Here is a 26,750-nt window from a genome sequence, read left to right as displayed (position 1 = left end):
CTTAAGTTAGGCTAGGCTATTAAGATTATCTTTATGCACCAGCATGTCATTCCTTGAACAAAACACCGCAACTTTCATCACAATTTTTTAGAAAAGTTGTCGAGAAATCAGACATTTTAAGTCGTAACAATCTAAAAAAATCCTCGCAAAATCCTTGAGGGACTGTACAGAGCAGTTTGGTATTTGTTGCTAAGTAGCCTAGCTAGCAAATTAAGCAGTAGGCTACAGTAACTTCCTTTTGATGCGTGGCTAAACAAAGGCAGAGTACCTTAACCCTTAGAACCCTAAGGTGTTTTTAGGGCATTTTCACTACCTTTATTCATAAGGATTTATTCTGGTCATTGTAAGTGCCACACACATATATTATATATTGTTTTTTTCAGGAGAGTTTAGGTTATTCAGATCATTTAATGTTTTAATACTAGCATTGATTTTATTTTGATTTTTAAAGAATTAAAATATAAAAAGTGTATTATAAAAATTCTTATATTTCGACATGTATCTCACCACTGCAAGCTCACAGCTCTACATGCATTTCATGTGTGTGTAGGGCAGACTGTCCTGAATCAGGCAATATAATTGCCATGTTGGATGGATACTCTGGGGCTGAGCAATTTACAGAAATATTTGCTGTGTGATTTACGGAAATAAATGCCATTTTTTATTTAGTGATGAAAAATGACCTTTCTGCGCTCCATATCTGTGACACGAACTGATCTGACGTGACTTGACCCGAGGTTGCGTGTTAGCCTGCGTGCCTGTGTGTATGCAGTCATAATAATTCTCAACTCTTTACTGCATTGCCATGAACAAAGTAAAGGCAAAAAAGGTGTTTATTTGTTGAACAAATTGGGATGCAATGTGAGCCTTGAATTGGATGCCATGCAGGAATTTGCTAGGATCTCAAAACCGGAATATGAACATGCTTTGCCATAGAGAAACACATGATAGCATTGGATTATAAACATGCTTTGCCACAAGAACAGACACAAACGTGGGGTAAGTCCAGCTATATGAAGTTATTATTTTGGTGTCATGCGTGGCGCGGGTCCGCGAGTAATTCAAACGAGAGTAATGAGTGTGCAGCGTTGGTTTGTGTACATGACGTTATTATTTTGCAGTCACTTCGTCTGGTTTTATAAGCCAGAAGGATCGATAAACATGGTACCAATGGATAGCCCTGTGCCCCCTCTTTCATCTGATATGCTTGCCATATCGATGCGATCACGGGTTCGCTAGTAATTCAAACTAGAGTAATGTGTGTGCAGGTGAACGCAGAGAAGTATAGACTGTAAATATGATGCAATTTGATTTAATTTCATGATTTTTTTAATTTTCATACTTGATCGTACAGACAAGTGTGTAGTCTCGTTGGAAAGCCCCACTTCTGCTCTGTCGTGCAATAAAGGTTTCATCTCGCTGCGATGAACCGTTCCGGAGCAATGTAACAGAGAAGAAAGGGTGTGTTTTTTGACGCACTTTGCGTCAATCGGGTTCTAAGGGTTAAAGGTGCTCTAAGCGATGCCACATGTTTTTTAGGCTAAAACATTTTATGTCACTTACTTTAAACATCACCTAACCAACTGCTAGCTGTCTGTGTTCTGAAAACACTGTAAAAAAATGCGATCTCCGTGGACAGCCCAGGCTCCAAAAATGGCAACAAAAACAACCTGGGCAAACCTAGCCCATAAAAACATAAACTGTTCCAGCAAATCACAGACAAGATGCGTGTTTAGGAGAGTTTCAATTGCACGGTAGCAGCACGGGAGGGAGGGGGAGGAAGTAGCGAGCGAGCGCTCTGTTTTGTTTGAAAGTCAACAGAAGTGACATTACCAAGCATCGCTTAGAGCACCTTTAACTTACCTTTAGCACATGGCTAAAAAAAGGCAGAGTACTAAACCTCAACTTCAGCGTCCTAAAACAAAAGGAAAGAACCGTAACTCGGGAGTTCTGGCCTTCTGCCTTGGTTTCTCTTAGGCTTTTGCGAGTTACTGTTAAAATAACCCCTTCATTTTTTGAAAAAAAATTCTCCACATCATAAAGGAGGTCTTCAATATCCCAAAGAGGACAATGGGCTGTATTTTGGGCACCTGCGCATGACGCAAAGTTCGATTTTCACCCGCGCAAAGTTGAATTCGGTATTTTGCACGTTTATTTTTTAAACATCGCGCCCAGGGGTGTGGCAATTAACAACCTAGGGAGGGGCCTGGCGCGTTGTCTAAAAATCGCTATCATACACCACCTAAACCTAGTCAGAAGTCAATGGCGAGTTGTTCATATGCTATTTTAAGAGCGCATGTCAACAGTCATATTGGCAGGTGCACGCACCATCCTTCTATCATTCATGAACGCACACCAGCGCACGTCCATGCAAAGCATTACAAATTGCATGATCACAATGGGAAACATAATTAGAATAAAGATATTACGAAATACTGTACATCTCATGATGAGTAGTTATTCACCATCATTTGCAAATTGGTAACGACGGTTAAAAGTGATTAGGGGAGAGGCGAGAGACACGTATGGAGCACAGCTGAAGATGCAGTGTCACGAGATATAAGCAACTCCTCTGCAGGATAAATGTTGTTTTATTCAGTCATTTGAGCAACATTAGGGTAATTGTTGCTTTTTCCAGACTATGTTTTCGGTGGTAACCCATTGTCAGTCGATAGTGAAAGTAACTGCATAGAACTGTCTTGTCGTTGACTGACTCCTTGGTGAAGTTAGTTTCACTTTGCCAATGAGTTCAAATAATAGACGAGTGCAAATGCGTGAAGGCTATGCTAGGTTTTAGTAAAGCATGGTTTAAGAATGACTATTCCATACGGTCTCGCAAGCAGCCTCCTTCAAATGCGCCGTTGAATGCCAAAATACCGATGCATTTATTTGACATATCGCGCTTTGCGCCGTTAAAGGGAATGACAGATGTGACACCCATATGACTGATTAAAAAACCTAGGAACACCTTGTTGCGCCATGCGCTCCACTTTTGATAACGAAACCCCTCCCAATGTGAACTGGACATCCTACTAAATTTGAATAGACTTTTGACGAGTGACGATGCACTTTAGAATGTCATGCTAGGGCCCAATAACTCATTTTCGACCAAAGATGAAGTTACGGCCTTTTGCCTTTGTACGGCAGTGTAAGTTTGACATGGTTATACTAAAACATCTGATTTCCATTATAGATTAGATTAATATTGTTCTCTACTAAAAATGTTGTTGCATATTTTGAAAAAAAATATCAACTTGAAAACATTTCCTCGCCGACTAGATTGCGTTATGCGGCCCACTAATGGGCCCCAGCCCAATGGTTGAAAACACACTGTCCTAAACAGTCTCCTTGACATGTTTTATTTTTTAGAAGGAATATTGCAGATATGCCTCAAAACTATTTTTTTATTTAACAGATGGAAATTCTGACTTAACAGCTCAAAGAATTTAGTAATTAAAGGCAATTTATTTTTCAGTTCATGTAGAGGAAAGTACTTACACCTCCTTATATTATCATCCTGGAAAAAGACTTCCTTATCACAAAAACTCCCTGATATGCAACCCCATATCATCATTGTCCGAGGACTTGTTTTCTGCTATTCGATAAAGAGGAAACCTGATTGATGAAGAATACTGTTCTAAATTAGTAAAGTTTATGCCTCAGATAATTCAAGATGTCATAAAAGCCAAAGTTACTAGTATAATAAAAGTATAAAGTATAATATTTCCATCAGGATTGAGTAATTCCATATTTGTTCCTCTACATGATTTGAAAAATAAATTGCCTTTAATTATATATTTTTGAGCTATGTTTCACGATGCCAGAATGTTCATCTGTGATTTGTCTTTTTTCTAAAAAAATGAAACCGCTGAATGAACATCCTAAAAGAGTGGTGATTCCATAACTTATTCCAGGGATTGTAGATGTTGTGAATCGGTTTTCCAAGGAGAAAATTATGCCATCATTCACCTTAGTGGTCTTCCGTGGTCTTCCAGACCTTTTGGTGTGCTTTCCTTCCTTTTAAGAAGAAATTGTTGATTTGGCCATTCCTAAAGTTCCTGTTATTTAGATTTTATTTCCAGCCTAATCATGGTCTCCTTCACTTTCATAAACCCTTCTTTGGACTGTATATTTATTAGTTCCAATGAACAGCAACCCAATGCAAATTCAAATGCTTAGAGTGAACTACAAACCTTTTATTTGCTTGATTTATCGTATTATAATGAGGAAACAGACCACAATTGACAGTCAACTGCTTGCCAATTGTGCAATTGCTTTTGATCCTGAAAAAAGGGTGATAATGTATAAAGATGGCTGTTGTTTTTTAATGGTTAATCCGGTCATTTTATTTAACTTGAATTAAAGACTACACTCATTTCGGATCCACTGTGGTGGTGTTCAGAGGCAAAATGACAAAAGTTGTGTTACAGCCCAAACACTTGATATGACTGTATAAAGAGCTTACTATAGACACACAACAGAACAGAATCAACACATCAACTCCACAAAAAAATTCCACAACTGATCACAGGAGAAATAGATGGCCAATGAGAGTTATGATGGAAGCCAAAAGACTCCTCCCCAAACCTTATGATGGGGCCTTTGGGATCCACTGAAGAAGGTTCCTGCATATTGTTGTCCTTAGAATCATTGTGATGACTTGCAAAAGAGCAGAGGCCTGCAGAAGACACTGACAAGACAAATATACAGTATACATAGAAACATTGGTTGCAGAACCTTGGTCTTATAAGCAGTTTGCTGTCAGACTGATGTTTTCAGTAAACTCCTCAGAGTGAAATTATGATCATACCCTGACTCCCTTAACTTCTGTAATCATAGAAGAATCAACAAGACTACTTAGGTCTTCATGCGGTTTATGAATCAATAAGACATTAACTGAGATAGAAATCTCTCACCTGCTTTGCCATCAGCGTTAACTGGACTGAGACACTAGAGGAGGAAAAATACATAAAATGGTAAGTAATGTGTTGTGAAGTAATGTGTAGTAATGTAGACTTGCACCAATGGCAGTTTTTTACTTGAGAAGTTGTATCCTCTTTGTTTGAAAAATCTTCTAAGTCTTCTTTCTGCTCTCCTCCCTCTTGTCCTTCTGACACAGCCACCAAAGCATTGGGAATGAGCAAGTGAGACACCACTGCTGTAGCTGTCTGAAGTTTGTCACTGCTGCAAAACCAAAACAGGGTGCTATGGATTATGGGAGTATTACTGCCAGTTAAAGGTTGTATCAGCGATAGCGGGGAACATCACTTCTGTTGATGTTCAAACAAAACAGAAAGCGAAGGTCAGGTGTAAAACCGGCCAGTTGGAAAATGGAGCAGGCTGGGAAATGAAGGTTGATCTTGGCCAGAAGATGGCGGTACCTCCACATATAGTGAATACTAGATTAACCCATTGGCGCCGGATGCAGCACGACGCAACATTGTATCTCCCGCTGGTTGCTGCATAGCGCAACATTGCATCTCCCGCTGGTTGCTGCGTAGCGCAGCATTATTTTTGCCTCTTCGCTTTCATGACAAGTGCGGCATTTAACTCACTGTCATTGGTTCAAATACACATGAGGTGGGTCTTGTTGATTTGTTAAAGACCACGTACCACCAAAATGTGCTGTGGTTTGCTGAAAATCACGTCAATCAATCAGACATACACGTGCGGTTTTGTTTATGTTTTTAGTGACCGGCTGGCTAGTGACAATTAGCGAGTAGCTAGGCCTACTGTAGTACAATTAGAGTAGTTAGTAGTAATGGATTTTGACAGCGAGGGCAGTGATATTGAAGTAGATTGTGAGGTACCTGATCATGAGAGGGAGGACGAGGATGATTTTGTGCCGGATGATCCTCTAGATAGGGCACAGGAGTGGGATCTGTGGGACACCGACGAAGAGGGGGATGATGACTTTCGGGGATTCCAGGTTGACTGGAGAACCGAGAATTACGAGCCTCGGACTAAGAAACAATTCACTCGCACACCCGGGGTGAAGCAACCGATCCCCGTAGATGCTAGCCCCCTGGATGTCTTCTCGATGATATTTACGGATGAATTGTGGGATACGTTGGTGACCGAAACTAATCGCTATGCGGAACAGGCGCGAGGACAGACCCCCACGAACTCAAAGTGGACACCAGTCTCAAAAACGGAGATGAAAACATTTCTCGGGCTGTGTCTCGCTTTTGGCATCCTAAAGCTGCCAACACGCCGAGACTACTGGAGGCAGACTAAATGGTTATATCAAACCAACGTTCCCAAGGCAATGTCAAGGGACCGTTTTGACATGATCTGGAGGTAATTATTATGTTTATTTGTTTTCTTGTGCTCCCTTCCGAGTTTCGTTCTCTTCTCTTAGAAAACGGAATGGCCAGTAATGATAGTGGTGCTACAGCAATTACTAATGGTGATGATGGTTGATAATGATAATAATAAATACAATTATGTTAATTATAAATACAATACTGGCGGAATTAATGCATAGCATAATAAATAGTAATACATTTATGACATAATGAATAAATAACATAATAAATAGTAATACAATAAATAACAATAAATATAAACACTATAAATAACATAATACATGTAAATAAATAAAATGATGGAAATAAATGTTAAATTCTTTATCAAATGTATTTTCAGATATCTCCACCTACAAGATAACTTGGACTCTGCCTTGGATAAATCTGACATGCTTTGGAAGATCCGGCGGTTCATGGATCTCCTCCTGGTTAGATTTAAGGCGCTGTACGAGGTCAATGGCTTTGTGAGCGTGGATGAGTCGATGGTCAAATACAAGGGACGCCTGGCCTTCCGGCAGTACCTCCCTATGAAGCCGGTAAAGTGGGGAATCAAGGAGGTGGAGGAGGCTCTTCTTCTACTTTGTTACTGTGGCGGGCTACAACGCCTTTGTCGCTGCCAAGTCTGCTGGAGGACCCGAGTGGACGTACAGGACAGGCGGCTACAAGGACTGGCTAGAGGATCTAATCCAGGAGCTGATCATCCCAGTGACGGTGAGAAGTGCTCCCTGTGTGCTCCCCACCAGCCCAACAGGAGCTTCAGCTCAACATGATCTGGTGCAGATCAATAACAAGAGGAAGACCTGCAGAGAGTGTTCTTTGAAGCACAGCGGCACCAACGTTCGTCCAGGGTCAACTCTGATGGGGTGCAAGCAGTGCAACATTGCTCTTCACCGCGAGTGCTTCATGCACCACGTTGGTCGGCATAAATGACACTGTGTGTGTGTGTGTGTGTGTGTGTGTCTGTCTGTCTGTCTGTGTGTGTATGTGTGTTAGTTAGTTAAGCAGTTAGTTATTTAGTTAGTCAGTCAGTGTGTCTGTCTGAGACTGTTCCCTGTTCCATCTCAGGACTTTCCCCACCCCTCCCCACCTCTCCCTCATAACAAGATGCCTTGTTCAATGTTGACATGTTTAAAATTTGTAATTATTGTATTTTATATAATATATTTATAATGATTTTGATGAATTATAATGATTTTGAGAATGTTTCAAAAAATGTGTTGGTATGGTAGTGCTAATGGAGCATGGTGGAATAAACCTGTGATTCTTACCTTTACAATGCTTTTTATTTCATGTTTCTAGGTGCTACAGAGGCTTAGATATTAAGGTTTTAGTAGACGTTGACAATTCTTAGTATTTTTTCAGAAAACCCTCAGGAAATAAGGTTATTTAGTCTAGAATGCCATAGGATTCTATAGGCGTTTTTAGCAGGCTTTTTAGGCGGAAATGGGTTAAGACCCGATTTACTTCTGTGGTCGGATTCAGAGAAGATAGTTTATTTAATTGAACTTACTGTTCCTTGGGAAGACAGAGTGGAAGAGGCCATTGAGCTGAAGAGAACGACATATACTGAAATACCAGAGGAGACAGCCCAGTGCGATTAAGGCCTATTAAAATCGGCGCACAAGGGTTTGTGCCAGATCTGCTATTGGCTTGCTGTCTGAATTGGGCATTTGTGGATGAAGTCTAAGGCAGGTGGTTAGTAACATGTCCTTGGCAGCAGAAGTGAATGGTTGTGGGTAAGAAGTTACACTTCCTGGGGTAAGGTAAGCTAACTGGCTCATTTGTTTTGTGTTTGTGACAGACTGTGCCTAGGTTGATGGTGGTTGGTTAGGGTTTTTAGGGTTATGGTTCAGTCCACATCAACGGGACGGACCAACCTAACCAACCTAGACCATGCCAAGGCTGGTTAAGAGTATCTTAGATATTGGATATTTCAATGTGATAATATGGTGGCAGCATGGAGGGGAGTGTCTCCAGGACGCTGGTTTCACTGTTAAGCCTTCGTGGTAAGGTGTCGTGGGCCTAATTTAACGAAACATCTGTGAATGAGGGTGCCCACTTGATAACCCCAATGACATGCTGCATACTGTATATTACTGTTAGATGGGCCACTTGTCTTGTGTTTGTGACCATTGGTTGGCAGATTGGAGGTTAGCGTGTTTTTTTAGTTAATTTGGGTAGGGGCTTCTGCTAGGGTTAGGATTTTGGCACAAGGGATTATAACATCTAATCCTGTGTACTAATGTAATTATTAACACACTTCATTATAAAGTGTTACCGACTAATATATTCAGTTTACACCTAATTAACTGTTTACTGTTAATTTTATGCATGTAGACATGGTCAAAGATGAACACCGAAAACACCACCAAGGTAAGATTTAAGTTCAACTTAAATTAATGTTATGCTCCCACATCTCTTGCATAACTCCTCTCCACCGCAAAACCATGGGAATGTTAAAAAATCCATCACTTCAGATGAAAATCAGTGCGATACCTATCCAGGGGTCCCAGCACCCCTCCACTGTTTTGTGTAACTCGGCCATTGAGAAACCACTGTATGAATGAATATTGATCCTATATATTATATACGATTAGCCATGAAAAAACATCTACTATGATCACACAAAATCTGTCAATGAAGTTGTATTAGTTTTTTGTTTTTTTTAAATAACAGACACACTTACCTATTAATAGCAATAGGCATTTCAGGAGTAGTGTCATAGAAAGACACAATTTCTTCCAAATCAGAGCCTGTGACTCCCTTAGGCTCCTTCTGAATGTCTTTGACTCTACTTTCTGGTAAGTTCACATAAGATGAAGGTGTACAGCTTGACTGATCAGTTCTGCAGATTTGAGAAACAGGGGGGGTCTTTGCTTGGATATACTTAGCTGAAACCTGTCTTGAAGGAAGACTTGATCGCACTTGTGTTGTGCCTAGAACACAGAAAATCAAACTTTAACACAGTGCAGGAAACTTGACAATACAACAGGATGACAATTCCTGCCCAATCTACCATGCCCTCAACTTCAGTTGATACATCTTTATGAAACAAACTATTAGCTTGAAGGCAAAAATCAAAGTCTGCAGTTTACCAGGTTGGATGGCTGAAGTCTCTAGAATGAGATTTGGTGATGAGGAGATGTCTATATCACACACAAGTTGCTTATTCTCGTCTCCTTCCTCTTCCTTTGGCACAGGTACCAGAGCATCAGTGACCATCAGATGTGGCACTGCTCTTCTATCAGTCTCAATGATATCTCCATTACTAGTAGACAAAGACAAAATTAACATAACACAGAAACAGTTGCCACATGGCATGACATAGGTATTGAGAGGGACTGTTTGAGAGTAGGGCTGGGATAAACGATTATTCTTTAAACGATTAATCTAGCGATTATTTTTTCGATGCATCGATTAATCTAACGATTCATTTTTTCAGTCCGATTCGATTTCGATTTGATTATCGATTATCTCCCCATTAATTGACTAATAGCAACTCATACATGTTGATTTACATATCTGAATGAAAAAACATGAATTCCTTAACATTGCAATATATGTTTATTGCTCTTAAAATTCCAAAATAAAAGACTATACAAGTGCAAAGTCATGCATTCTTAGTCAGAGGTAGCATTCAATAAAGTTCAGTAGTGTATATGTCTAATTGAGTGCCTGTCACTTTAAGACGTTCGTGATGGAATCCTTGCAATTGTAACATTAACACAGTTAAAAGGCTGCTGATGTGTGGATGCAATTCATCAATTCGTAGCCTACTTCTCCTTGGGACAAGCACTTTTGACTCTTGGAAAACACTTTTCCATTTACATCGGGATTTTGCAAACATTCAGTGTCAGAGTCAATAAAATGAGCCCTGTATGAGTAACGAAATTGACAAGCAACTGTAAGTAAGCATGCTAAACTTGACATCCAAACAGTATTCTAACATTAGCTTTGAGATACTGCTGGATTGCATAACTTAACTGTTGAGTCTCCTCAATGTACTATGTTGTGATAAGACCTTAGCAGACTTAACTTTAATGCAGCAGTTTTGAACAAATTTGCGCAGCATGGTCACGATGCTAAGCGGATTTTATAGCAATTTAGCCCGCCGTGTTCTATGCAATGCTTCTATGTGGCAACAGCAATCCTTAAGCTCGTTACGAGAGAGAGCGGGCGGGGCAAGGAAAGGCTGTGTGCGTAAAAAGCGCAGTACAGCTCAATGAAAGGATTTTATCTTATCTTTAATTTAAATAGTACAACATAGAACATCAATGTGTGGTGGCCGATTTTGATTTCGTGCCGCCCAGCCACAGATAAGTCAACGTATGGGAACACTGAAGGTGTAAAATTAAAAATATTTAGCGGCACACTTTATGCTTGACAAATCGACGCGTATATTTTGCGTCGACATATTTTTTTCGTCGACGTCATCGATTACGTCGACGCGTTGTCCCAGCCCTATTTGAGAGACAAAGCAACTGAGAAAGTGACATGAGCAGAATACACTGACAGAAGCAAAGGAGCAGAGAAATATATAAAATTGCATTCATGCAGTGAATTGCTCACCCTTGCACTAGTCTTGTGTTCAATTGTCCGGTCATTGGATTGGGCTTTGTGATAGAACACAGAGGCCCTATAACAGTGGGAGGATTATCTGTAATGGGAGGAGGAGTCTCTTTCAGTGAAGGGAAAATGTCTGTGACCAAGTTATGGGGCTCTGTGAGAGATGTGGGGGGCTCATGGGAAGTCGAGCACATTTCTGAAAAAGATGGCAGACATTCTGCATTCGAGGGAAGCGTGTCGGTGACACATGGAAGTGACTTTGTATCAGAGGGGAGAGTTTCTGTGAGAGATTGGAGAGGTTCTGGATTACAGAGGAGTAGCTCAGTGTGGGAGAGGGGGGGGTCAGTGTCAGGGGGAAGTGTTTCTATGAAGGACGGTGATATTTCAGTTAGGGAAATGATGAATATCGGCTCCTCGCAGTTAGTTTCTGCCAGCTGAGACACATCTGTTGAGACTTCAACTACCTGTTGTAAAAATAAGTAATTGTTAGTATAGATTACAAAAAGTATCCTGGCATTTAAAAAAAAAATGTTTATCTTGATTTACTAATTCATATACCGGTCTTGAATTTCTGCCAGAAAATGAGGCTCCATGGACACTCCTGTCCATGTCAGGCTCTGAAGAAACTGTTCTTCCATGGTCTGTATGTGTACTAGTGAGCTGTTCCTGAGTTGCAATTTCTGGAAGAAAAATCTGCACAATATAATTCTATACTTTATGGAAAGCATACAACAGTTGTCAGCTGCAATTGCAAGAATAAATACAAACATTTTATTATGTTCAGCCAGATCTGTGCAATGTTGCATGAAGTTGAACGCGCCCATTGATTTAAAGCTACAGGAATACAAAGGAAGGTAATATGCCGACTGTATAGTGTACATTTTAGGACATCCTCAGCTGTCAGACTCAGGTGTCAGACATCAGATGAAAGGGCATCAGGTCTCAGGAAAACCACTGTCAAGTTTACGGAATTACACAGTCATGTCTCAGACATCAAATGAAAAGGAGTCAGGTCTCAGGAAAAGCGGAGTCAGAGTCAGGTATCAGACATCAGATAAAAAGGAGTCAGGTCTCAGGAAAACCGCTGTCAGAAGAAGCGGAGCCAGACGAAAAGTTCTCAGATGAAAAGTTATCAGAGTCAGGTTTCAGACATCAGATAAAAAGGAGTCAGGTTTCAGGAAAACAGCTATTTCTGTTAACTGGTACAACAAGCAAACTTATTTGTGATATAATAGACTATAGCCTATTTCTTTATGCAAAGGCTGACTGACTGTCATTAGCTCTGAATGAAGAAATACAATAATAGTGCTATTGAATAAGACACATGTTTATGGCCTACGCTTCTACAGAAAGCACAGTGAACATTATTTTTAAATCTTCTGTCCTCAACTTTTTCCCTCACTTCGCACTCTCCATCGGTTTCTCCACTCACACAGCCTAACGTTTTTGAGGAAGATCTTTTTTTCATTTGGTACTAAAGTTACTTTTGAACTGCTTGATTAACTTTGTTGACGCTGACTGACATTGAGCCCTGGAGAAAAACTTTCCCAGTAGCCTACTACGCACCAAAGGGCATATGGCAACTTACTTACTTAATGGGGCATGAATAAAAAAGGCAAAAAATGTCCTTTGCCGAACCCAAAATTTAAAGAAGAATTTTATCTTAACGAAACAACTCTAAATATCAGAGTGGGACGTGTTGGGATATTTCACTTAAATTGCAACCGCAACATGCCTGTTTGCCGACGTTCAAACGACAATGAAAAAGATATCAAAGCACCAAGCAAGCAACAAGAGGGTTGAATGTCACTGAGTTTTAGACACTGAGTTTTTCAAGTTTTAGAAATATTTTCGAAATAAAAATGGTCATTTATCCAATAAAGGCTGAAAACATGTAGGCTACATGCAACCCAGCAGAAGACTATTACATTGGCAAATCATTGAACACCATTCACACATTGTATTCTGCACAGTCTCTACATGTGGAGCGCTAATGAGTCTACTGTAAATCATTCAAGTCATGTGTGAAAGTCATTAGGCTGGAAGCGTCAATGTGTCTATTAAGCTCATTAGCCTACTTTCAATAGGCCTACTGTACAGCCTGAGAGGGAGAACATAGCCTACTGTAGAGTAAACAATCAGTTTACTTAGTTACATTTGTTTAGTTAAATCCAGTTTTCTACCCTATCTCCATAATATAATAGACGAAGTCGGGAAAGTGCTTCAGAGAAAACGTGTTTATTGAAATAATGAACATTCTACATTCTACTGTCTCATGGCCGCAGTCACCAGTATTGCCACGGCAATGCTACTTTTTAAAGTAGTATTGCCTGGCAATACTAGTTTTCATACATGAGGTTACACTAATAAACAACGTCACAAACTGCTGCTGCGCTGCGCTTATCCTCTAAGTGTTTTTCCCGATGCATATAGGCCTATTCTAGCCTACTGTCAGTGACTGACGTGAGAAGCGGGTTCTGTGTTGCATTAATTTCAGTGACTGACGCGAGAGAAGCGGGGTCTGTGTTGTGTTGCGTTAATTTATTTTCATTGGGTGTGCCCTGCCACAGCATAGAGACTGGCTAGTCTAATCCAAAAATGGAAATTGTCTTTGAATTGACACGCAAAATTAGACTGTTGTAGGCTATAGCCTAAGTTAAAATTTGAATGGGCAGACTTGTAACAAAGGTAGCCTAAATATCGTAGCAAATAGCCTATGACACAGCCTTTAAGACATTTATTTTACTCTCGCTGGAGTGAACGCAGAATGTGAATAGGCCATCTCGTAGTAATATAGTCTATAGTTGTAATGGGCATGAATAAAAAAGGCAAAAAAACAATTGGCAATTGGATTGGATTGACAATTCCTTCGCTGTTTTGTCGGTTTGTGCCAGATTTGTGCTCACTTTTTTGTACAGAGCTCCAGGATCGGCCACTCCTTCAATGTTCTCTCGGTTTGTGCTCGCATGCATTTTTCCGACACTTGGCTGCAAGCTCCCCTCCCCCACCCCCTTCTTTCACAAGCAGTGCAGCTTTCTGAAGTGGTGCGTTCTGAAGCTAATGTAACAACAAATAGGCTACCACCAATAAAGGATAAAATCCTTAACGTGAAAAAGCTTAACGTAGCTTAATGTCCCAAAACGGCAACAAGTTGTTTTCCCCGTATGCGCTCAAATTTTTTTTAACGTGTCCCAAAAACGGAGTATTCACCAAACGTCTTATAAACAAGTCTTGCCAGGAGCAACACCTTGCAAAAAAGAAATGATAAAAATAGGCCTAGGCCTACTAATGGTTGGAATGGAAAGATGCCAGTTATGTTTTAAAAACAAATGCTCCTGTTACCCCGCAGAAGTTTCAAAGTAGCCTACACCCAGCCTAAGCCTAGGCTACTTCAGAACACCTCATCGACTGTCTGTAGTAGGCTACAACTTCGATTCAATAAAAAGATTTCTAAAGAAAAATGTCGCATCATTACTCCTGCCTGGATTCGAACTCATGACTGCCTGAAAGTTGCAGACCTGTTCTGGAAATACGTGCATTAACCCACTCGACCGTCAGACAACACTAGCTGCTTCGAGTAGGCCTATTGGGTAGGACTGTACACTGGTTGCTGTGGCACAGCCTTTAGTGACCGAATTTGTTTTCCTTTTGTCATATGAATGCTGTCATTTTGTTAACATTACTGTTAAGGAGATGCTGTAGGCAAAGGCTATATTTCAACCTCGTTAGTGTAGTAAAAAACAATCAGAACTATTCACAAGGTTTCTGGGCAGCATATGTACGTTCTATTAGCAAGCGAACTTCTCATGACTGCCGACAAAGTAGCTTACTGCCAGCTGACGAACCTCTCATTTTAAAACATTACTGAGAGACAGGCACTGTACAAATCAAGAAATCCTGCCACTGAATCCAAAACTATGACATTATGTACAAAGCTTATAGGCTACAGTGGACTAGCATGTTGCAGGGGCTGCTAAAAACACCGATAAACAACACACTGAAAACTCGGCCAATCACAGCCCTCGCTGTCGAATGCTCCATCCGGTTCGACCGCGGAATGCCACAGCGGACTTATGCTCCCCCAAGCGGCTGCAGTTGTACTTACATTTCACGCAGCTGCGTGAATCACGTTTTTCGTGAATGAAGTGTCCGTTTTTAGCTAGTACCCACTGTATGTCACCATGCCTGGTCTTAAAGCACTCACTCACTCACTGAAGACGGCTTGACGCCGAAATGCGTCTGTAGTCAAGGGCATGGTGCAATAAATCCTTTTAAAAGTAACACACAAGAGAGTGCGGTTTCCTCCACTTCTGGTCTTAAAGCAGCCACAACAATAGACTATGAAACTCACAATTGCTTTCTAACATCCACGAGGAGTTCCCAATCCGTAATTTTACCCCATCTGTATTGTTTGTATTTGCCCGATGGGCAATTTTCTGTCCGTCTTACAAAAACAAATTCTACAGTCCCGTCATTCGCCGGCAAATAATTAACCTAAACTTTCTTGTTCTCAAGCAAAGCCGCCAGTGATTTTAAAAACTGATTATGTCTCCAGGCGTAGCAACACCGGGTCAGGCCTGTTTTATAACCAGAAAGAACAAGCTTTAGGAGGGCCATGACCCACACATAGCTTACAGCTTCCATCTTCACCCATCCATTCACCCAACGGAGCTTCCATGGAGTTGACAGATCCTCATAAGTGGCTCCTACAATGAATTTAATACAGTTAGCGTCCATGGCCTATAGCTCTACAGTAGAGGTCTATTGCTCCCGCAATATTCTGTCCCGCCCCCGCCCACTCCCGCTTTAATGTGTCATTTTTAGTCCCGCTCCCGCCCACATCTGTAACATGATGTCCCGCTCCCGCCCGCTAAAGCCCGCATGCAGGAGGGATAGCCTATTTAGCTTTTCTTTCTGTCTCACAAAAGGAGCACACACACCTGAGAAAGACTCCAGATGTCAGTTTCTTGGTTCTGAATGTAGGCTAACAACTGAAGTAGGCCTAGTCTGGTGCCCTCTTCCTCTGTCATGCTTTCGATTTCGAGTTTTGACAATGAGCAGCAGAAACAAATTGAACCCACGTAAACGACAATATAGGCCTGCTATCTGCAATTTATGCTTAAACCCCGTTTTTTAATGCTGCCTAACAGAACATCCAGCTGAACTATGGTTATGAACACTACTTTAATCATTTCCATATTTAATTTTACGCACATATTTAATTTGCGGGAGTGCAGTGAATCATCGGTATGTCCCGCACCCGCGAACGCACCTCTCTCATCCCGCCCGCTCCCGCAAAGAGCTTTCAAAAGTTGTCCCGCGCCGCACTCTTTTGTGTCGGGACCCGCGGGTCCCGTGGGTCTACCGCGGGAGTGCAGACCTCTACTCTACAGCTGAACTACTTCTTCTCAACACATCAACAGTTTAGGTATGTCTGGAAAGGGAAAATGTCCATCTTGCAGAGGCATAAACTCTCCGGAGGTCTTGGGTTTCCAAACTTCCAGTTTTATTTCTTGTCCTCAACTCTTCGACCTCTTCATACCTGGTTAAAACCGGGGGCACAAGTAGCTTGGCATTCTATAGAGGAAAATTTAGTAAGACCACATAGGCTTCAGGATTTAATTTACTCAAAAATCCTTCTTAAAACCTGTAAATCCAAGTTTGGCTCTTTAATCTCATATCTTGTTGCCACATGGAGAAACATGGAATCACACTCTGACAATCACTCAAAATTCCATCCTCACCTTCCTTTATTTAATAATTATGCCCTTCGCTTGGGTGGTCACCCGATTAACTTCTATCAGTGGAGTGATAAAGGGATCAATACCCTTTCCGACATTATATCAGATAATGCACTCAGATCTTTTCAAGACCTGAAATTACATTACAACTTACTGGTACTTCTTTTTTCTTCTACCTGCAACTCCGTAGTGCCTTACGGGCATACGGAGTCCCCTGGGGAGAAACTTTGGAGCCTCATCCAATCCATAAAATTTGTGGTAGTCTATCTACCCAAGGCTTGGTCTCCTCTCTTTACACATACATCTCCAAACGTGCAGAAAAACCCCTGTAAGTTGATAGTCACTGGAGCCATGATCTCTCAATTGCACCTAATACCAGGGCCGTAGTCACCATAGACATTGAGGGGGACGTGTGTCCCCCAATATTCAAATATGACCAAAATGTCCCCCCCAATATACGGACATTGAAAAATAAAGAAAGAATAAAGCGCTATACTAGGCCTACAGGAAACCAACACGCATCTGAAATGTAATCAAACGTAAATAACGCACAAATTAGTGACCTATTGTTCCAGAGTGGTTTGTCCTGGTGATTTTCCGTTTTTCGTTAGTGGCGTGCGCTATCAAAAGCTTCCATTTACTGCACCCTACTGCGGTGAGGTAGGGCTGTCAACAATATCGCAAAAGCTACCGGTACAATTTTCACAAAACTTCTTGGAAAGGTGTAGCACAGGCTAAGGAAATCCCATACATGTTTGGAGCCGATCAGACTGAAAGGGAACATTTTCCATATTGTAGCCTATTCTCGCAATGATAGCGAAAGTGAAACGTTTGATTTTAAATGATGAATTTGTGCAAGCCTGTGTCATTTCTTTCACGTCTTTCAACATAAATAATGCCTTCATATGCTAGTAGTAATGCCAGAAATTACTGTTTATAGGCCTCTTAGAAATGATTGTTGCATCTAGATGCGCACTCAATCGCGCATCCATGCAGGCAAAACGTGATCAAATGTGGCGACGGCACACAAGTTGGAAAAAACGTTTACAATATGTGATAGCCTACAGTTCATGTGAATCGCGGACAATAACCAAAGAAAGGAATTTGCACCTCCATTCACCAATTAAAGGCTGTAGTGGGCCTAGTGTTTATACATGTTGGCACAAAACGTCATTTCTGTCAGAAGCCAGTCTATAATGCATACAGGGGTAACATGAGGTGAGTCAGACAGAAGAGGGCCTGTCTTAGTAGCCTATTCCTGAATCCTGTCCCTTTCAAACTACGTTAAAATCGTGTGATTAGCCGCCAGCATAATAAAATCTAAATTAAAAGACAAAATCTTATTAGGCTCCTAACCTATGAGTCTAAGCCTTAGTTTAAAAAAATCTTCAGGTGTAAGTAATAAGTCAAAGAACCACATTCTGTGTAATATAGAGGTTATCATAAGATACTCAAGTTTGTAATTTCTTTTAAAGTATACATTTTGAACACAAATGGAGTCACGGGTCCAGGGATGGATTACTGAATGGGCTTACTGGGCCCAAGAGCTCAGGGGGCCTTGAAGCCCAAGACTGTGTGAAGTTGCTTCTTCTCCACCCTTCTCTTTTCACAAAACTCACCAGAGGGGGGGGGGGGCATCCGTGTCCAGGGGTTCATAATCCATCCATCCATCCATCCATCCATGCCATGCCATGCCATGCCTATGTCCGTCAAAAGTTTGGAATAACCTAATTGACTGACCTAACTAACGACTTGTTTGTGATTTTTAATAATATTTTTGCATGGTAGAAAATGTATTGAAATTCTGTTTGGGGGTCCCTCAGACCCCACCACAGATTTGGTCCCCCCCAATGTTGACATCATGACTACGGCCTTGCCTAATACAATCAATTGGACCACAGTCTGGTCAAGGATAGTTATACAGTGGGCAGTGCTTCGACTTGGCCAGCTTCCCTCGCGGATCACGCGGTATCACGCAACTTTAATTTGTATTTTTCCAGTGACGCTGCAACGACGCTGCAACAACCCAAACAACCGGCAGATGTCTCAAGTGAGCAGGGTGTCTAGTAAAAAGAAATGGAGCCTGGAAAACCCTACACAGACTTCACTACAGACTTTAGCAGACTGGTTTAGAAATAATTTAATAGCCAGAAATATGCCTGCCCTGCCCTAATAAAGAAATATTTGGTTAACTGTGAGTGAATCCCGTTTGCAGCCGTAGAAGAAACGCAGGACAAATTAAACATTCTGGTTTTCTCCGAGTGCAACGATGATAGACAGACATCAGTTGGACAAAATATAGAGCATATTAACCTACGTTGCTCAGCCAAATGCCTTCCTGTTACGTCCTGCTATCACGGATAGGCCTGCTATTACAGGCGATAAACGATTTTTGATGGTCACAAGTTTACTTCATTAGCGTTTATTTTTTTGATTATTAAAGAGTGCTTTTCATTTAAAGGCTCGACTTCATGCTTATTCAGTAGAGCATTTAGTGCTCTCCCCAATCCCAGACGTTCACATTGCATGTTTGTTTGTAATGGATGCAACTGCGAGATACGCTTGTCATAGGCGTCGATACCGTGGGTGCTCCGTCGCTCGAGCACCCACGGAAAACATCGAGCACCCACGTGTGTGCCAGCTTACAGTCCCGGCTAAATTTACATTAATTTAAAATCAAACATCGCAAATTCAAATTCAGCATCTCATAATGTGATTGGCTATGTCGCTGTCAATCCCCTACTCCATATACTAACCACCAATGAGAGCGTCTCTCGTATGAAAATTCCTGACACTTCCCACCTGAAGAATTAACGCAAGGCTTTGTCGGGTCTTCAGCCCCGAATGTTTAAAATGTATATAGCCCTGAATATCATTTTAAAAGTAGTCTGACAAAGCTTATTGTTTTGTGACACAGCTAAACACTGGTACCTCATAGAACGTCTATAACATAGCCTAGGTGGTCGCAACTCACAAAAGTAAAGCAGATAGAAAGAACTCACGCAAATCTAGCCTACAACACGCAGACAGCTTCATGCGCAGGGGAGAGAGAGCGCGCGCGCACAGGTGCTTTATGATTGTTGGCTTCTGATGCCATTGTGGGATAATTTTTATTTTTCTTATTGAATGTTTAGTATACCTTATATACATGTAGTGAAATCTAATTTTCATTTCCTTACTCTGACCCTTGTGTTTTCTGAAACTCCTATGTTAGAATGTTTAGTTAACTTAACCTTTGTGTCAGCTAATTGTGGGTAACCCTCAGGATGCGGGGTCATAAACATTTCTTATCTTTGTCAAAACACCAGATGGTTAAGTGGGGATGTAAACATTTCTTATCTCTGTTAAAATACCAGATGGTTAAGCGATTAATGGAGGGTGACAACTTGTGATTTTCCATGGGTGAGGGGTAAGGTATAAGAGTTGGCTTCACCCACAGATGGGTGGGCTTGTTACTTTAACATTTCATGTGTGTAACATGCTCCCGGCATCGTGAATAAAGCTGCAGTCTCACACCAGTTGTCTTGGATTAATTTTGACCACAGCATCTTGCTAATTCACTGAACTGCATTAGGTGACACAAATGGTATTGCCTTTATCTTATAACTCCTTGTCTGAGCGACTACCAGGCCTATGGTTTTGAAAAGTCAGATGTTCCCTGACAAAGACATTCGAAAATTAAGAATGTTTATTGACTTGAAAATACGCTAATTTTTGCAAACTCCCTTCATTCAACCCTTGAAGACATCGCGGTCTGGTGCGCAATGTAGATCGTTTCTCGTACCATTTAATTTCTCAGAATTTAGGTCTGCTAGGCCTACAATAACGTCATCACCAAATACATCTTTTATTTTTAGTTGATCAACCACAAAGAGTAGCATAGGCCTACTGTGCACAGTGCACTGACGACCGTAGCAGCCCAAGGTAACCAGTTGTTGTAGATGAAGGGCAACCACTTGTTTCAGATAGCCTGGACAACATGTTACCTGGGTGTTGCCTACGTTATTAATTGATGGTAGCCTACAATTGTTAATTGTATCGCGTAACATTAGTTGGCTCAGAGTAGGGAATCAGGCTGGAGAGAGTCCGAGTGGCTGTAATGTAGCCGAGCGCTCATGGCGTATGAAAAGCGACTTCAAACCGCCTAAAACAACTTGTTTGTGAATGTCTGACAACTGTTGCAGCGCATGCACGTGCAAAGAAACCAGTAGGTGGTGAAACAAGAAGGCACACAACACCGGAACGATTTTAAGGCTATTTCGCATAGGCTACTCAATGGTGCTATTTCACACGCATTATAGCGACCCCCACTCACCGGGGTTAGGTGGAAGGTGTTAAAAGATGATTGGCGTAGCCTACAGTGGACTAGGGCTGTCAAAATTGCTCAAAAATGACGTTCGAATATCCCCTCTAAAATAAACACATGTATTCGAATATATTGGAATATCTAGGCTATATTATTTGCGCATTATGTCAGTGACGCGCATCATGTCATCTGTTTTTAACTTTTTGTATGGTTATTGCTTGACGGGGGGATCCCAAGCAGCTTTCAGCCATAAGGCTACTTTGAGAACATTTCCTAATTCACCCGACACTGATATTTAAAATGTTGAAACTATTTCGGCATAGCCTATAAGCAGTTTAATTAAATGTAATGTTAGTTGTAAACAAACGGGCTACTTGGTGAGGCTTGGCCTCACAGATGCGCTCGTGCCTTAAATGGCAACAGAAGGGGCGGCAGGCAGAGCGATGTACAGTGGCAGAGCAATGCACAGTGGCTGAAAGTGGTACTAAAGCTTCACGCAGCTTCACGCCTCGTAATGCGCGACTGAAGTGGCCATTTGAAAGCAATGCCCACTGTATCATCGCGTAATCCCAACTATCAGATGATTCATTATAACTTTATACACAGACTCTACTGCACTCTACGTAAATTATTTTTGATGAAATTAAACCCATCTACCAACTGCCAGCTATGTCCTTTAGGAACTACAGGAAACTTCATTCACATGGTCAGGGAATGCCCTGGTGTGAGAGACTTTTGGAGTATGGTTTCCAACAAGATGTCCATAGTACTAGATAGATAGACAGATATAGATAGATAGATAGAGAGAGAGATAGATAGATAGATACTTTATTGCTCCCCAAGGGGAAATTCAAGAACACAAGAATACTTAAGCGTACCATCCCCTGCTCCCCAATTATCCTATTGCTGAACGAATTCACTGGTCTAGACCTTTCTTTGATGCACCAAGACCTGGGGGGGTTGAATGTTGTATGTTGCCTTATTTGTTGTCTTAGATGTATTTATGTTTGTTGCTTGTATGAATTATAAAATACAATAAAAAAAACTTGATAAAAAAACACCAACAGTTTATTCATTGTCTTTGTTTCACTTGGGACACCAATGTTGAACGTCTAGTCCTCCACCGAGCTGGTCATTGGTAACTCCAGCATTACCTTTCCATATAATGCTACAGTACATAGACAAAATGGCACCCCAAGCCATTTTGTAACTACATTCTTAACAATTCTCTAATTTTTTCTACCTCTGAAATGGCTATTTTATACACATAGAAATGCCACCTGATGTGTGGCAAGTGCCCAACACTGGGGCATTGAGTTTATGATAAGATTGAAGGCCTCTTAATGGCCCACCAACATTTTCCCAGGAGGTCTCCCTTCCCAGTACAAAGCAAAGCAAGCCCACATTTGCTTAGCTTCAATCATTTGGTAGTAATAGGGCACATCCTGGAATTATTCAATTGGCCAGTCTTGACAATACAAAGTTTCCGGCATTAAAACTTGCAAAAGCATGGACATACTTTCAGCATACCAATATGCAGTTCTTGCCATTGTTTTAACATATAGTGTTCAACTTACCGGAATTAGATGCACAGTTGATCTGTCTCACATGACCTGGGTTTCCAATGGTCAGCAGAGTTTGGGCTGCCTCCTTATAACTTTCCTCAGATGCTAAGGATCACGTGAGAATGTAAGTCAAATAAGTACATTTGATTAAAATATAATGTATAACTCTAAGTTGAAACTCCACAAAAGGTTGGTCCTTCAGAAAGTCACTGTCATTCATTCATTTTGATGGTATATGGGCATGTGAAGGACACATGTATGCAAGGTTTTGCTTGCATTTCAGGTAGCTAGTTCTAGAACAAAACTTGCAAAGTACTGCTTTAGGGGTCCTGTACGCAATAGGGACAAGCAAAATTATTTCAGATTTCACTCAAAGCAAATTTGGGATAGGGTAAGTTTTTCCATTTTTCAAATTTTGGCCAGGTTGACGGAAGGTAAAGGCTACTACATCTACAGTACCACATAAATAACAATGACATTCCACAAGTGACAATTAGCATATCAATGACAAACAACATATTTCAAGGCATTTATATTTGCAATGGCTAGATCAGGAGTGCCCAAATTCTTCTCCGTCAAGGGCCAAAAAATAATCAAGGTGGAGGGCCGTGGGTCAAAACTTAATATTCACGTTGTGAACCATTACATTTAAATGTATTGCATATTTGAGCAAATTTAACATTCTATAAAAGGTAGACTATTTTTTAAGAAAAAAACACTACTCTTTATTGTGCTTGTGCTTTACTGTGTTTACAGAATCTTTCATTAATATAATGAAATGATTGAACATCCATATAGCTGTTTTAAGGAGTAGAAATATATGTTGTATCTGAAGCGACCACATTTTTTGAAGAAAAGCTTATGGAGCAATAATTCTATGTCTTGGAAAAAAGTTATTTACACTAGAGTTCTCAACGGGCCTGAAAATAACAACCCGACCCGACCCGGCCCGTGGCTTTTAAAGCCCGGACCCGATGTAACCCGACACATCAACATGAATTATCTGCCCGAACCCAGCCCGCGGCCCGACGTAAAACATAAGCTTAGGCTACGTTTTGACTATTAAACCCTGACTTTATTTAGGTGAAGATTCAACACATTAGCGTGACAATTTACTTAAAATGGTGATTTTCTCCTCTTCTGGCGTATCGTGACGGCAGAACCATGCCAACTTTGGATGCGGTTATCTTAGCGATACTTTTTGCAATACCCTCGATATACATATCGTTGGAAAGCTTAGTTTATGGTCGTTTATATGAGCAAAATAACTTAATTTTGTAAATTTTACCAAAGTGACTGGTTTCGCCTTGCAGGGTCACATATTTCATCAGCACCTTGCATTTTGAGCATTGCACATAACCTGTAGAATTTCCATCAGAATCCAGCACCACTCCAAACACTTTCCAGACCTCTGATTTTCCCACTCCTGTAGTAGATAGATAGATACTTTATTGATCCCCAGGGGAAATTCAAGGAATTAGCGATGGTGAATTCACCTGCGGCAAGTTTAGCCTACTTTTCAACAACTCCATCTTCTTCTCCAGGCTAAAGGCGTGCACGCAGCGGCAGGTCTGCCTCTGCCCCTCTCCATGATGCACGTTGCACGCAGCAGCAGACTTTCTTTACGGTGAACAGCTGCGATGATTAATAGGCTAAATGTTGTTTTTTTTTTTTTTTTCACTGAGCAGAAAAGATTAAGCCCGAGGTCCGACCCAAGTCATTTGCTTATATTTTCGACCCGAACCCGGCCCGAACCTACGGGTCCCGTCGGGTTTGTCGGGCCGACCCGACCCGTTGAGAACTCTAATTTGCACCAATATGAATTAATAATTAAAATAGAACACGACATGCCCCTATGGGACAAATTGACATATTCTTTAGAACAAGAAGAATGGATACATATTTAAACCATATTTTTAAAAATGTTTTTGTGCAACACAATGTGTTTCCATAAATTTGAAGTTTAACACATATTAAGGAATAATAAAATAAATATTCACACACTACTAATACACATAAGTAATAAACAAAATATTAATACAAATAGATTTGATTGAGCAATGACAACTGGACAATTCATATTAGCTACTAAACTTCTTAACTTCTCCTGAGCCCTCCTCACTGTTGTCATCATCATGAATATGGATCTGTGTGACAGAAGCCCCCCTATCACCCCATCTAAAACAATGTTAAACTGTGGCCAGATAGTGAATGCAACCTTTGATTCAAGGCCGTAGTCATGGTGTCAACATTGGGGGGGACCAAATCCAAACCAAACAGAATTTCAATACATTTCCTACCATGCAAAAGTATTATTAAAAATCACAAACAAGTCGTTAGTTAGGTCAGTCAATTAGGTTATTCCAAACTTTTGACGGACATAAGCATGGCATGGCATGGATGGATGGATGGATGGATGGATTATGAACCCCTGGACACAGATGCCCCCCCCCCCCCCTCTGGTGAGTTTTGTGAAAAGAGAAGGGTGGAGAAGAAGCAACTTAACACAGAGGCTTGGGCTTCAGGGCCCCCTGAGCTCTTGGGCCCAGTAAGCCCATTCAGTAATCCATCTCTGGACCCATGACTCCATTTGTGTTCAAAATGTATACTTTAAAAGAAATTACAATCTAGAGTATCTTATGATAACCTCTATATTACACAGAATGTGGTTCTTTGACTTATTACTTACACCTGAAGATTTTTTTAAACTAAGGCTTAGACTCGTAGGTTAGGAGCCTAATTGAATAGATTTCAGCAAGGAAGTCAAAAATGAGACGAGTTGAAACTGGGTGTGAAAGTGTGTTTTGGGTGGACACTGAAGCTGAAACCACCCAAAGATGATCAAAAGCCCTCCTAAAAATATATAGTATTAATATGCGTCCAAATCCACTTCCATTATACTCTGTTGAATTGCTCACGGAGTACTTATCTCGCACAAGTCGCACAGATGTCAATTGAAAGAGCAAAACTGGAGCTTTCGAATGATGTTAGCGGCTAGTGCTGATAAACAGTTTGCATTTTGCGGCTAGCTTATGTTTCTCTGCATGCTCTGGCTTGTGACTCCAGCGCCTTCACACCCAGAGTCCCTAATTGAATAGTTTTTTTGTAAAGTTTGCAGCGAGCCTCGTACCTGGAGCTGGGTACCACTTGTAACCAACAGCAGACATCGCTGTAATCTAGCCAGTGTTGCCACAGTTACCTTGAAAAAGTAATCTTATTACTCCTTTAAAAAGTAACTTAGTTACTTTTAAAATCAAGTAATCAGTAAAGTAACTGAGTTAGATTACAAGTTACTTTATTAGTTACTTTCAGCAGCTGCCGACAACACCCCCCACCGCCTCAACATAAAAATGACAACCGGTTTTGCCAATACTCACTTTATTGGAAATGCATTTTAACAGTAATGTCAACAATGTATAGCAGACATCCGAACCTGAAAAAAAGTAATTTTAGGGAGGTAGCCCTTTAGCCTACTTAGATACTGAAATTCAGATGTTTGTTCAATAATGTCTAGTCAGTACACCAAATAAGGAAGGCCTATAGATAGAAATTGTGATGATAGAATATGTAGATTTTGGTAGTTTGGGCTTTTCCTTTTCAAAAAGAGAACAAACGGGAGAGTGCTGTGTTTGCAAAGAAAAGGCTTTTCATGTAGCCTTGGCAACTAGCCATCTAGTATAGGCCTGAATAATAGCAAATTAAATGACACTTGTTAAACTCACCTCAACAAGTCTTTTGCAGCCATGGGCAATGCTACAAACAGTGCAGTGTGCAAGACTATCATTATGTTTTACTCTTATGAGACAAGGGTACACTTTTGTGTAGTCTGATGTGAAATGGGTCTTAAATGTTCCTTTTTCGGGGCCACTGACTCTGCCATGACGCTCCTGTTCCTAGATACACTGAACTGATTAATTTAGTTCGGAAGAAAAAAGATAAAAGCCCACCTACACTGAAAATTGATTGGTTGATTTAGCAAAACAGGCCAAGATGCTCTCCGTCTTGGATGCGCTTCAGGCACACACGCACCACCCCTCTCTCTCTCCCTCTCCGTCGTGTGCACGCTAAACTCAGATGCACACGCAATTTTAATTCCCGGTCTGGCTTGCGCGCTCTTGTTCGTTCTAGTTTCCGGGAGATTTTATCTAATTGCGGGCGTCAGGAAGCCGCTATCGGGAGACTCCCAGAACATCGGGAGACTTGGGATGTCTAGCTAGACAGCACTTTGTCACCAGCACAGAGTGTACAACATACCTTAATGTTA

The 26,750-nt window shown here is 41.0% G+C and overlaps 1 protein-coding gene across 6 annotated transcripts in view; it reads right to left on the bottom strand.

The window, feature by feature from the left end:
- The window catches only part of LOC143123479 (uncharacterized), a 201,504-nt gene that overhangs the window by 68,744 nt on the left and 106,010 nt on the right, over window positions 1–26,750 (bottom strand). For 5 of the 6 annotated variants that reach the window (XM_076284929.1, XM_076284928.1, XM_076284930.1 and 2 more), the window contains exons 17-24: window positions 22,499–22,591; window positions 11,433–11,554; window positions 10,878–11,338; window positions 9,404–9,576; window positions 8,995–9,244; window positions 5,040–5,184; window positions 4,917–4,950; window positions 4,588–4,690 (exon numbers count right to left, since the gene is read on the bottom strand). In XM_076284929.1, coding sequence (XP_076141044.1) covers window positions 4,588–4,690; window positions 4,917–4,950; window positions 5,040–5,184; window positions 8,995–9,244; window positions 9,404–9,576; window positions 10,878–11,338; window positions 11,433–11,554; window positions 22,499–22,591 — 1,381 coding nt within the window. The remainder of the gene's footprint in view (window positions 1–4,587; window positions 4,691–4,916; window positions 4,951–5,039; window positions 5,185–8,994; window positions 9,245–9,403; window positions 9,577–10,877; window positions 11,339–11,432; window positions 11,555–22,498; window positions 22,592–26,750) is intronic. The other variant, XM_076284931.1, reaches the window with a different exon arrangement.

Source organism: Alosa pseudoharengus, unplaced genomic scaffold, assembly GCF_046254945.1.
Source record: "Alosa pseudoharengus isolate Yale_2024_CS ecotype anadromous, Long Island Sound unplaced genomic scaffold, YU_APseudo_1.1 YU_APseudo_1.1_scf_14, whole genome shotgun sequence".
NCBI lineage: Eukaryota > Metazoa > Chordata > Actinopteri > Clupeiformes > Clupeidae > Alosa > Alosa pseudoharengus.
The sequence above is the reverse complement of the archived record's forward strand: the minus strand, read 5'-3'. Positions and strand labels throughout refer to the sequence as shown.